Raw genomic sequence first — 12,549 nt, forward strand, 5'->3', positions numbered from 1 at the left:
ATTTGACGACATATTGCACCTTACCAGATTCATTGTCTAGAATTACAGTGGCATTTAGAATGCTTGGCAAATGTTGACTGGGAATGTCCAGTCAGTCAAGAGGAAAAGAATACATACCAACAGGGTTGAGTCAGGAGGCTATCAAGGAATTAAAACCAAAAAAAAAGAAGCAAGCATCTGCTGTGCCAGTTTAAAAAAATAAGACAGTGATTCAACTGTTCCCATGACGACACTTGGCAAAATCATCAATATGAGATGACGCTATTTCCATAAACACATTACGCACATACACAAATTCCATACTTTGAGGGCTTTCTGAGCCGGTTCACTGGAGCCAATGATAATGAGGCCCGGTCCTCCCATGCTGCAGAAGCTTTTCAGGTGCAGCCCTTCCACCACAGGCACAGTCGACACAGCGTAATCCTGCAAGAAACCATTAGAGTATAAATGTTATTCTTATTTCTGTTATTTTGTCAAGCATCATTCAGTAATATTTTTCCCCAATATAAAACTAAACGGCGCCCCGGTAGCTAGTGGTTAGCACTTCGACTTCACAGTGCAGAGGTACCGGGTTCGATTCCAGCTCCGGCCTCCCTGTGTGGAGTTTGCATGTTCTCCGCGGGCCTGCGTGGGTTTTCTCCGGGTGCTCCGGTTTCCTCCCACATTCCAAAAACAGGCATGGCAGGCTGATTGGACGCTCTAAATTGTCCCTAGGTGTGAGTGTGAGTGCGAATGGTTGGTCGATTCTGTGTGCCCTGCGATTGGCTGGCAACCGATTCAGGGTGTCACCGCCCGCGACCCTAGTGAGGATCAAGCGGCTCGGAAGATGAATGAATGAATGAATAAAACTAAACTTTGCACAAAACGTAAGGACACAAGTAAGTATTAAAAAAAAACAAATTGTTGCTAATTTCTTCGTTCTAAGAATGCCTTTTGGCAATAAATATTTTCACTGTGGAAAATCCTGTTTGTTCTGCTGATAAATGGTGCCGCATTTGTAAGGAACATGTTTTTGTGGAATGAGCAGAACAGCTGAAGTACACGACAAATCCGCTGGTGTCGATTCAACAACATAGAGTGTCAATTTTAACACCGGAAAAGTGTCTCTATGCGTCCATACTACTCTGTGTTAAAGTACAATTCACAAACGTGTTCAATGCTCAACACCCAATAGTGTGTTATGGCAATAAAATCACAGGGCAGTAATAATGACACCAGTGAGGGTTTAGATCAGACATGTCCAGCTCTGGGCCTGGAGGGCCACTCACTGTTCTGCCTGTTTTCCAGCTGTCTCGGCGGCAACACACCTGATTTAGATGATCAGCTCATCAACCAGCTCTGAAGCAGCATTAGACCGACCCTGATTATTCCAATCAGGTGTGTTGCTCCTGGCAGAGCTGGAAAACGGGCAGCAGGCAGGACATCGGCCCTTGAGGACCGACTTTGGACACCACTAGTTTAGATGAACACTAATGAATGTTCATGCCAACAATGTACAGTGTGGGGCGAATAACCAATGGCGCAGTACTTTAAATAAAACATCAGAACATTTCAATTTTTAGTCCAACACATTCCATTCCAAAAATTCCATTTGGGCATTCGGTTCCATATTTTTTCACCCAGGGGGTAGTGGCAAAACTACACATTATATATTGGACAAGACCCCAATAAATGGTCTGGATCATGTTGTATCCTTCGGTGTGCAAACGTTCCCTTTGTTTTGACAATTTGACAACTGGCTGGTTGGCCAAATGTTTCATCATTGACATTCATCAGCTGATGCCTTTTGAGATGTAGAGTGGTCTTGCAGAGTCTTGGGGCCATTTTCAAAATTACATGGTAGCAAAACAGACAGAAGAATATGGACACAAAACAATTAACATTACATATGTCCAGCTTCGAGCCTGGAGGGCCGCCGTCCTGCCTGTTATCCATCTCTCCCGGCTGCAACACACCTGATTCAGATGATCAGTTCATCAGCCAGCTCTGAAGCAGGAATCGAACTTTCCTGATTATTTGAACCAGGTGTGTTGCTCCTGGGAAAGCTGGAAAACAGGCAGGACAGTCAGGCGGGTGTCCAAAGTCGGTCTTCAAGGGCTGCATTGAGGACCGACTTTGGACACCGCTGCCCTACAGGTTCTTGTGTAACTCAGTACTCACGTACAAATCTAAGTTGCTGGGCTCTTGTTGTCTCAATTGAGAAAGAGTGTAACAACTCCATGCACATAGATAATACGGACATTAAGGTCCCCCCCGTCCCCCCCAAAAAATCCTTAACGGACACTTTGATATCACCTTATTTGTTGTTACAGTTTGGAGAATTTGCATGTCGTTGGTCAAGCAGCTGACAAATGACGCTCATAAGACTGAATGTCAGCTGTGCTACTCACCAGTCCCAAACAAGTCACATGCAGCTCGTCACTCAAGCTGCCTTGAAGCTTTTTTTTCCCCCAATCAAATACCATCATTGAAAAGTTTTGCTGACCTTGGTAATTCTGCTCAGGAATGAGAATCAAAGCTAGGTTTTGTCACGTCACGTGCCCGCCAGCAGGTGGCGGGTTCTTTCCCTCCGCCATCTGCACACCTGTCCGTAATTTCGGGCTGATTATCCTCCTTTATTAAGAGGCTCCGGCAGTCCTCTCACCGCCGGAGAATTCCTTACCGTGCCATTGCTCTCTCGCGCTATTTCCTCGATTGATATTACTCGCTGCCTTTTTGCCTTACGGCCACTACTCTTGTTATTCGCGTTGCATCTAAATTGTTATTGCTCGAGTCTACTGATTTCTGTACGTCCTCGCTCTTTGTTTTTCCGCGAGCGTTTTCGGTTGTTTTCCTTATTTCCTGGTCCTTATTTGACCAGCGTTTTTTGTTACCGTTTTCCCTGTCGGGCTCTTTCTGTTCGTTATTAAAACCTTTGTGTTTCATACAAGATCTTTTCGTGTCTGCTTTTCCTGGGATCCACCTCGTTATTTTTGTTGTGCACGAGGCGATCTTTCATCGCCTCGGGCGCAACGTGACAGAATTCTCCGGCCACCATGGATCCCGCAGACCTCGAAAAGATATTGTCCGCTCTTTCCCGACAAGAGCAACAGATGAGTCAGCACGGCCAAGCCTTTTCGGAACTCCGCGGCGCGGTCTCCATGCTGGCTCATCGGTTCGATGAATTAGAACCTCGGTTGGTCCGGGTGGAGGAGCAAGGACCATCTCCCCCCGGGGTTCGTTCAGTCATTCCTGAAGCGCCCTCATATCCTACTCTGACGAGGGAGCCATCGCTTCCACACCCCCCTCGCTACGGGGGTGAGCACGGGCAGTGTGGACACTTCCTCCACCAATGCTCCCTCATTTTCGACCAACAACCATCTGCCTTCGCTAATGACGCCGCGAGAGTGGCTTATGTTATGAGTCTGTTGACAGGTCCGGCGGCGTCATGGGCGATAGCCACCAGTGATGCGAAGCCGAACCTCCGTACTTCGTTCCCCGACTTTGTGGCAGCGTTCCGCCGGGTGTTCCACCATCCCGTGCGGGGCAGAGAGGCAGAGGGCCGGCTACTCGCCCTCCACCAGGGAAAGCGATCGGTAGCAGATTACTCCATCGAGTTCCGGATCCTGGCCGCCCAGAGTGGATACGGTGATCGGGCGTTGTGTGGCCTGTTTCGCCGCGGACTAAACCCTCAACTCAAGGACGAGCTGGCGACCACAGCACCGACCTAGAGGAGTTAATCGACCTCTCCCTCCTCATGGACAATCGCCTGAGGGAGCGAAGCCGGGAGCGTGGAGGTGACCGGTTCCAGTTCCGGCGTACATCCACGGAGGAACAGATGCAGCTGGGAGGCAAGGACGTTGGTGCGGAGAAGGGAAGGCGTCGTTTCAGCGATCGAGCGACGACTGACAGCATTCAACCATCTCCTCACGCCGCAACCAGCTATTCGGGGTCGTCATTCCATGACCACCCCGAGAACTGTGAGTCACGACCCCGCGCGTCACCCCCCGAGTCTAGGCGAGTCGACACGCGACCGGGACACCCCAACAGACTTGAGCTCGAGGGGGAGATATTTGGTGGGTCCCGGTCAAGGCGGGTTCGGGCCCTGGTAGACTCAGGAGCGGATGACTGTTTAATGGACACCAATCTCGCGTCCGAGCTGGGTTGTTTTTTGGAGGAATTGATAGATAAGAAGCGGGTTCGTGATCTTGATGGGCGTCTCCTGGCGGTAGTAACGCATAGAACGGAGCCGCTAAAACTTCTACTCTCCGGCAATCATATCGAGCATCGCCGGTTTTACGTAATGCGGTCCCGCAACGCTCCGATCATCCTCAGATTAACCTGGCTAAAGACACATAACCCCGTGATTTCCTGGGCACGCCTGGCAATAGATAGCTGGGGCCAGTATTGTTATCAGCACTGTCTACAATCGGCCGTCGGGAAGCACGAACGTGTCACACCCCCCGAGGAGATCTGCCTTGACGGAGTGCCGGATTGCTATCGGGATCTTAAGGAGGTGTTCAGCGAGGATCGTGCACGCTCCTTGCCCCCACACCGCCCCTACGATTACGCTATAGACCTGCAGGCGGGCGCTCCGTTGCCGACCTCGCGGCTGTATCAGGTGTCCCAACCCGAGCGCGAGGCGTTGACGGAGTACATCAACAGCTCGCTCGCTGCAGGTCTCATTAGACCATCGCGTTCACCGTTGGGGGCGGGTTTTTTCTTCGTAGGGAAGAAGGATAAGACCCTGCGTAGACTATTGTGGATTAAATGAAATTACTATTAAAAATAGATACCCGCTACCCTTGTTGGACTCCGCCTTCGCCCCATTACAATCAGCCACCATTTTCTCCAAATTAGACTTACGCAGCGCTTACCACTTGGTTCACATCCGGGAGGGTGACGAGTGGAAAACAGCTTTTAAGACCCCTCTGGGTCATTTCGAATACTTGGTTATGCCTTTTGGGCTGACAAACGCTCCTGCCGTGTTCCAGAACCTCATCAACGACGTTTTAAGGGACATGATTAACATTTTTTGTTTCGTTTATCTTGACGACATTTTGATTTTTTCCCGGTCATTACACGAGCACCAGCAACACGTTAGGCTGGTGCTACAACGTCTACTAGAAAACCGGCTCTTCGTCAAGGCAGAAAAGTGTGAATTCCATGTCCCCGTCATCTCCTTCCTGGGGTTCATTATCGAACAGGGCAGGTTAAGAGCGGACCCCATTAAGACGCGTGCAGTCACTAACTGGCCGGTTCCTACCAATCGCAAGGAACTGCAGCGCTTTTTGGGGTTTGCCAACTTCTACCGACGCTTCATCCCCGGTTACAGTCAGAAGGCGCTCCCCTTAACCCGCCTTACGTCCATTAAGATCCCATTTAAGTGGGACCCGACCGCGGATGCGGTGTTCGCGAACCTGAAGGCGGCATTTACAAGTCCCCCCGTACTACAACATCCTGACCCTGATCTCCCTTTTATCGTGGAAGTGGACGCCTCGGATTCAGGGGTGGGTGCGGTGCTGTCCCAACGTTCTCCGGTCGACCAGAAGCTGCACCCCTGCGCCTTCTTCTCCCGTCGACTCAGTGCTGCCGAGTCCAATTACGACGTAGGCAACCGTGAACTGTTGGCAGTAGTGACCGCCTTGCAGGAGTGGCGGCACTGGCTCGAGGGGGAAAAGGAACCTTTTACCGTTTACACGGATCATAAAAACCTCGCTTATCTCCGCTCCGCCAAAAGACTAAACGCCCGTCAGGCCCGGTGGGCCATCTTCCTCACCAGGTTCGACTTCGTCCTTACGTACTCTCCCGGGTCTAAGAACACTAAGCCCGACACCCTTTCCCGTCTCCACGAACCTGCGGGGAGGGACCGATCCCCGGAGACCATCCTCCCGACCCAGTGCATCGTGGGGGCCGTCCAGCGGGGAGGCTGTTCGTACCTCCTCCCCTCCGATCTGAGGTTCTGCAGTGGGGACATGGGTCCAAGGTGGCGTGTCACCCCGGGGTGAACCAGACGGTGCAACTCGTCGCCCAGCGTTTCTGGTGGCCGGAGCTCCGTAATGACGTGACGGAGTTCATCAAGGCCTGCACCTCCTGTGCCTGCGGCAAGTCGTCCCATCAACCTCCGGCGGGACTGCTCCAGCCGTTGCCCATTCCTCCTCGCCCGTGGTCCCACATCGCCCTGGACTTCATCACGGGCCTCCCGCCTTCCCGGGGTCGAACTGTCGTGCTCACAATCGTGGACCGCTTCTCCAAGGCTGCTCATTTTGTGCCTTTGTCCAGGTTGCCGTCGGCGCTGGAGACCGCCAACCTTCTCGTCAGACACGTCTTCCGTCTCCACGGCATTCCGGCGGACATTGTGTCGGATTGGGGGCCCCAGTTTGTGTCTCGCGTCTGGAAGCGGTTCTGCCGGTCCCTCGGAGCTACGGCCAGCCTAACCTCGGGATACCACCCCCAGTCCAATGGACAGGCTGAGCGCGCCAATCAGGATCTGGGGGCGGCCCTCCGCTGTGTGTGCCTCCACCGTCCCGCATCCTGGGTCGACCACTTACCCTGGGTGGAATATGCCCACAACACCCTCGTCTCTTCCGCCAGAGGCAGATCACCATTCATGACGGCTTACGGGTACCAGCCACCGTTGTTTCCATCCCAGGAGGGGCAGGTGGAGGTCCCTTCTGTACAGTACCACCTTAAGCGGGCCCATCACGTGTGGAAGGAGGCCCGGGCTGCGTTGTCCCGCACTGCGACTCGGAACCGGCAGATCGCAGATCGTCGTCGGCGCCCGGCGCCCTCATATGTGGTGGGACAAAAGGTGTGGCTGGCAACGAGGGATCTTCGCCTGGCCGGCACGTCTGCAAAACTGGGAACCCCGATTCACTGGACCATTCGAGGTCGAGGCCGTCATCAGTCCCGTCGCAGTCAGGCTCCGGCTACCGGCCTCCATGAAGGTTCACCCCGTGTTCCACGTCTCCCTGCTCAAGCCCGTGTCTTCCAGCACCTTGGCGCCTACTCCCGCTCCGCCGCCACCTCCGCGGGTGGTCGATGGTGGCCCGGTGTACGCGGTACGTGCCATCCTGGACTCTCGGCGCAGGGGCAGGGGTTTCCAGTACCTGGTCGACTGGGAGGGCTACGGGCCGGAGGAGCGGCAATGGGTGCCCCGCTCCTGGATCCTTGACCCGTCCCTTTTGCGCGACTTCCACACTGCTCATCCATCCAAGCCGGGTAGTCCGCCGGGAGGCGTCCATTGAGGGGGGGGGGGGTACTGTCACGTCACGTGCCCGCCAGCAGGTGGCGGGTTTTTTCCCTCCGCCATCTGCACACCTGTCCGTAATTTCGGGCTGATTATCCTCCTTTATTAAGAGGCTCCGGCAGTCCTCTCACCGCCGGAGAATTCCTTACCGTGCCATTGCTCTCTCGCGCTATTTCCTCGATTGATATTACTCGCTGCCTTTTTGCCTTACGGCCACTACTCTTGTTATTCGCGTTGCATCTAAATTGTTATTGCTCTAGTCTACTGATTTCTGTGCGTCCTCGCTCTTTGTTTTTCCGCGAGCGTTTTCGGTTGTTTTCCTTATTTCCTAGTCCTTATTTGACCAGCGTTTTTTGTTACCGTTTTCCCTGTCGGGCTCTTTCTGTTCGTTATTAAAACCTTTGTGTTTCATACAAGATCTTTTCGTGTCTGCTTTTCCTGGGATCCACCTCGTTATTTTTGTTGTGCACGAGGCGATCTTTCATCGCCTCGGGAGCAACGTGACAGGTTTGGGTGATAAGCAAAAAAAGAACCTCCTTTCTCTGTATAGAAAAATATTCTGAAAGCCCCCCTTCCCCCCACGACTATGGTTACATAATGATGATTTAAAACATGTATTCTGTACTTGAAGAACTATATGATCATCTATTTTTTTCCTTCAGATTCATTGATTTACTGGCCCAAAGGAACGCTTCCCTCCTCTCAAGTCTCAGGTGCCTGTCAGAAATGCTGTAAAACTGAATGTGAATGTTTTAATGTGAAAATCTGTGCATGTATCGAGAAGTACAAATTTGACTTATACCTGAACACTGCCGTTGATTGATGTGTGTTATGTAATTTTTCACCGAATTCGTCAATGTACAGTGAACCTCTAAAGTTCAAAATGTTCAAAGTTTTAACTCTGTGGACTTAGAATAATAAAACAAGAATAAAGTTGCACAAAAACTCAACTTCGGCATGTCTCACAAGACTTAAATTCATTTGGCATTTTTGTGTGTGATGCCACCACAGTCGGAAGAGAGGAAACGTGAAGACTACCTTAGCTCAACCTTAATTTGGGCATACTAAAATGGTACCTGTACTTCCTTGGCAGTAGAGTACAATATGGCTAAAGCGAAAATTAATTAAAGAATTCAATCTACGCTGGGTGGAGTGAGTTGCATTTGGTCTATGTGAAGAACCTTGAAGCAGTTTGTAATTTAAACATTCAAGCACATTGCAAAGGATGTGCTCCACTCCCCCCCCACCACCCCCCCACCCCGCCCCCACCCCCACACTCGTTCATTCATTCGTTCATTTTCCGAACCGCTTTGTCCTCACAAGCGTCGCGGTGGGTGCTGGAGACTATCCCAGCCATCTTCGGGCAGTAGGCGGCACAGGGAGAACATGCAAACTCCACACAGGAAGGCCGGAGTTCGAATAGAACTCTGCACTGTGAAGTCGACGTGCTAGCCACCCGACTATACTGGGCCGCACTCATGGAAACAGTTTACATATATTTAAGAACAACAAAAAAAGTTTAAACTTGTTTAGGAAACGGCATTTCAAATCTGTATACTGAATGAGATTGTAATTACTGTAACTGGAATACAACAAAATGTGACAGTGTTCATTTCGATGTGCATGAGACATGCTTACGTTTTCATAGATTTAAGACATAACGAATGCGACTGTTCATGTTCGTAACTGTTTGTTATATTCACAATATGAAACTCAATGGACACCAAAAAGGTTTTATCCTATTGATCCATTATATCAAAAAATAATTGAACACAGTGGAATGCATCAAGAGGGATTAACATTAACTTCAAAGGAGACTAGTGAAACAACAACAAAAACAAGAAGTGTTCATCTTGTTGAAGATTTTAATTTAATCCTTATCCTCATATTTCGCTGCAGTTCTTGCAGGGAGTGAAGATGCACTTTTGCAGTGTGACTTTTGACGGAATTTCTGCTTTTACAAGCAGAACATTTGACAAAGTTGGAGGACATCCAACCATCTTTGGCATCACTTTGATTCGTCTGGACAGCATCAAACAATAACCTGCACTGCTTACCAGTCAGTCATAGGGAACGTGTGAACAGCTCACTGTGAACTGATTTTGCAGGGGCTCCCAAGTACGACCGGCTTCCTTCTGCACTGCAAAAATATCTACAGTATGTTTGGTTAGTAAAAGACTGCAAATAGGTCATTTTTAAATGTTGCCTGACTCAACGGGCCCTATTTTCATGCCCAGCACAAGTCTAGTGCAAAGCGCAGTCGAACTGCGCATGAGGGGACTTTTCTTTATTTTGGTATTTTCCTTGATGGGCGCATGGAGAAGGGGGCGTTTGCGCTGTTGTGAGCCATTGTGTTACGGAACGCAGCTGACTTGTTTGCCATTCAATGGAAACGACTCACCTCGTTCCTCTTAAATTCAGCGCAGATAGAAGAATGCGGTATACATTATATGCAGGTGCAAGAGATTTAAAAAGAACTGCAAGATCATCGACACCTGCACATGGTGTCAAGTTGGCCACTGTGGATGAGCACTTGGAGATTGCTTTCCACCCCCGATCGGGCATCCGTGTGTGAAAAATACCCACCCCACCTCACCACCACGTGCATAGTTGTGCCACGATTGCGGGGGTGCTCGCCAAAATATTTTTAAGATGATCATCATAATTATTTGTTCAAAGAATCAATTTCTACAGTGATTCTGAAAAATGGTCCTACGCTTTAGACCTGCTTTTAGCTAGTGATGGAAAATGCCCTCGGTCTGCTGGAATGCCCGGCAAGGCACATCATCAGCTGCCGAATTCCCAAACATGGTAAATTATTCTAGCCCTGACATGAAACTGCAGATGTGCCAGTTTTTATGCACATGCACGTGTCTATGAAAAGAGGGTCCCATGTGTCAGTCTTGTGACTTATTATAATTCTGTCATTAAGTCAGCTGGGATAGGTTCCAGCGACCCAGTATTGATCCTTGATGGGATAAGTAGTACGGAAAATAGATGGGTGGAGAGTTTACATTTTAAATACACTTAATCAGCAACATCTTGGGATAGAAGAGGTAGGGGTTTGTATCAATGGTTTATTAGAAATCCCATAATCACCCCCATAGCATCATCAATCACTTATGGCAGCTTGGAAAATGCTTGATCTTGAAAAAAGGCTATTTTTATCAGTGCCGCATCGCTGTATAATGAACATTTTGCCTTCATTACTGCCAATAGGATAAATTGTATGTGTCTGTGTTTGCTAACCAAAGGTCCAAGGAAGACACAGAAGATTGCAACCGAGTGATAGTGAAGCAGTGGCGCATGGCTGAAAGAAGGATATAATGGATGGAGAACCCTATCGAGGGAGAAAGGGAATGGACAGAGGCAGAGATTGATGGAAGGGTAAATTGAATTAGAAAATGAGATGGGTAAATGAAATAAAGAAAAAAAAACAAGGTGAATAACCAGATGATGCAGGCATCTCTCTGGCTATGAAGACTAATGCTTTAATATATGCATGTTCTCCTCTGTGTTATGTCTGCTCACTTTGTTTTTGTGACAAGGTCCTCTCACGAGTGAAAATTACATTTTAAAGCCATCAAAATGGATGTCATTTAAAGACCAACATCGTAACATTTTTTAAATTGATGTTTTGGCACAATATGTTCAAAGTTTTACATTTTTTTAATTACTTAATAAACTAGACTTTTTTAAAATTCATTTGAAAAAATAGTTGGCATATCCATTTCCAGTTTATGTTTTGTTTGCCCCAGCCCTTCCTCAACTGGAAAAAACAAACAAAAAACAAATTCTATACAGTACTTCTCACTGATTACTGGTAAACAGACACCCTGCTTTTGTCATTTATATTGAATGGATTTTTATCAGACACTAAGGATTGAAACCCAAGTTACAGAAACATGAGAGTAACTTCTGTGAATGTCCCTGAAAATGAGTAACCTGTTCATAACCATAGAGGAGCGTTTGCAAAGTAAAGAACAGGACACCTGGTGGAGGATGAAAAGCAAATTGAGGAGTGTTATTGACACATGGTCACAAGTTTGACTCCTATGTTTATGTTGCTGTGCGCTTGGAATGCGCTGAACTGTTCACTACATTTAAAAAGGAGATGGAGGTGCAGTACCAGTGTTGTATTACAGCATATGTAGGTCAAATCAGATTACAGTGTTCCAAAGCTACTTTGCGGCTCGGTGATTGCTGATTTCCTCTATCGTGGATTTTCATTTGTGACCGTTACATCATCTGTTGCCATTTTGCAGCTTTTCTTGCTATTTTTCCTCCTTCTACGCCGGACGCGTCAATTTAATTTGTTTTAAAACCGAGACCATGAACATCCTGCTCAACCCGTATTGTTTTGTGTTTTTTGTTATTGTAAAGTGTCCTTGGGTGTCTTGAAAGGCACTTATAAATAAAATGTATTATTATTATTATTATTATTATTATTATTATTATTATTATCCATTTTCTAATCATCTTATCCTCGCGTGGGTCGCCTGTGTTTTGGAGCCTATCCCAGCTGTCTTCGGCCAGTGGGGAGGTACACGTTGAACTGGTTGCCAGCCAATCGCAGACCATGAACATTTGAGTCGCTAAAGTTGATTTCACTTTTTTTTTTAGAAATTCACTCTGACGTCCATGCACTATTCTGAATGTGTGTCTGTTCAAAGAGGCTGAATGCACAACTCTCTCCTTAATTTTAGAATGCAGCATATGTTCTTCACCAATCAGCAGCGTGCGCTTGAACTGTTGCCACCTGAACGATTAAAAACAAAAAAAGTCAAGCTCTACTTCACGGAAATCGACCCATCTCAGAGAGGCTTGGACCAAATCACCCGCAAAAAGTGAGGGAACACGGTTTTACACTTTCTTAACCTTCGGTTGAACAGGTCAGTGAGACGTCCATGCTTTAATAATGTGCTCAATTCCATGGACCACTTTATCTCACCTTGAAAGCATCAGCGAGGATCTCTGCTCCTCTTTGATTGGTCCGTTTGGACAGGCCAACAAAGAACTCTCGACCTGCAGAGATGAACAGAGAAATATCAGCGAAGCTCAAGAGAAAGTAATTTGTCATTTTTCAGCACCTTTCAGTCATTTAATTTGCAATGAGGTGTTACACTCGACCGCTCGATATTAACCCGTTCAGGGACAGAGGTTACGACAGGGGACATATTATCAGGTTACAGCAAGGGTGCCCAATACATCGATTGAGATCGACAGGTAGCTTGCGTACTGGTCCAAAGTCGATCGCGAGGGGTATGGAGGGAAAAAACCCCCAAAACAACCCAAAACATTTGTGTGTGTGTGTGTGTGTG

The 12,549-nt window shown here is 48.3% G+C and overlaps 2 protein-coding genes across 2 annotated transcripts in view; one reads left to right on the forward strand and one right to left on the reverse strand.

The window, feature by feature from the left end:
- Positions 1–12,549, forward strand: part of mpl (MPL proto-oncogene, thrombopoietin receptor) — a 297,799-nt gene that overhangs the window by 21,852 nt on the left and 263,398 nt on the right.
- The window catches only part of ddah1 (dimethylarginine dimethylaminohydrolase 1), a 91,531-nt gene that overhangs the window by 12,982 nt on the left and 66,000 nt on the right, over positions 1–12,549 (reverse strand). The window contains exons 3-4 of the mRNA XM_052073487.1: positions 12,180–12,253; positions 304–423 (exon numbers count right to left, since the gene is read on the reverse strand). Of these exons, the coding sequence (XP_051929447.1) occupies positions 304–423; positions 12,180–12,253 (194 nt within the window). The remainder of the gene's footprint in view (positions 1–303; positions 424–12,179; positions 12,254–12,549) is intronic.

Source organism: Hippocampus zosterae, chromosome 8 (genome assembly GCF_025434085.1).
Source record: "Hippocampus zosterae strain Florida chromosome 8, ASM2543408v3, whole genome shotgun sequence".
Taxonomy (NCBI): domain Eukaryota; kingdom Metazoa; phylum Chordata; class Actinopteri; order Syngnathiformes; family Syngnathidae; genus Hippocampus; species Hippocampus zosterae.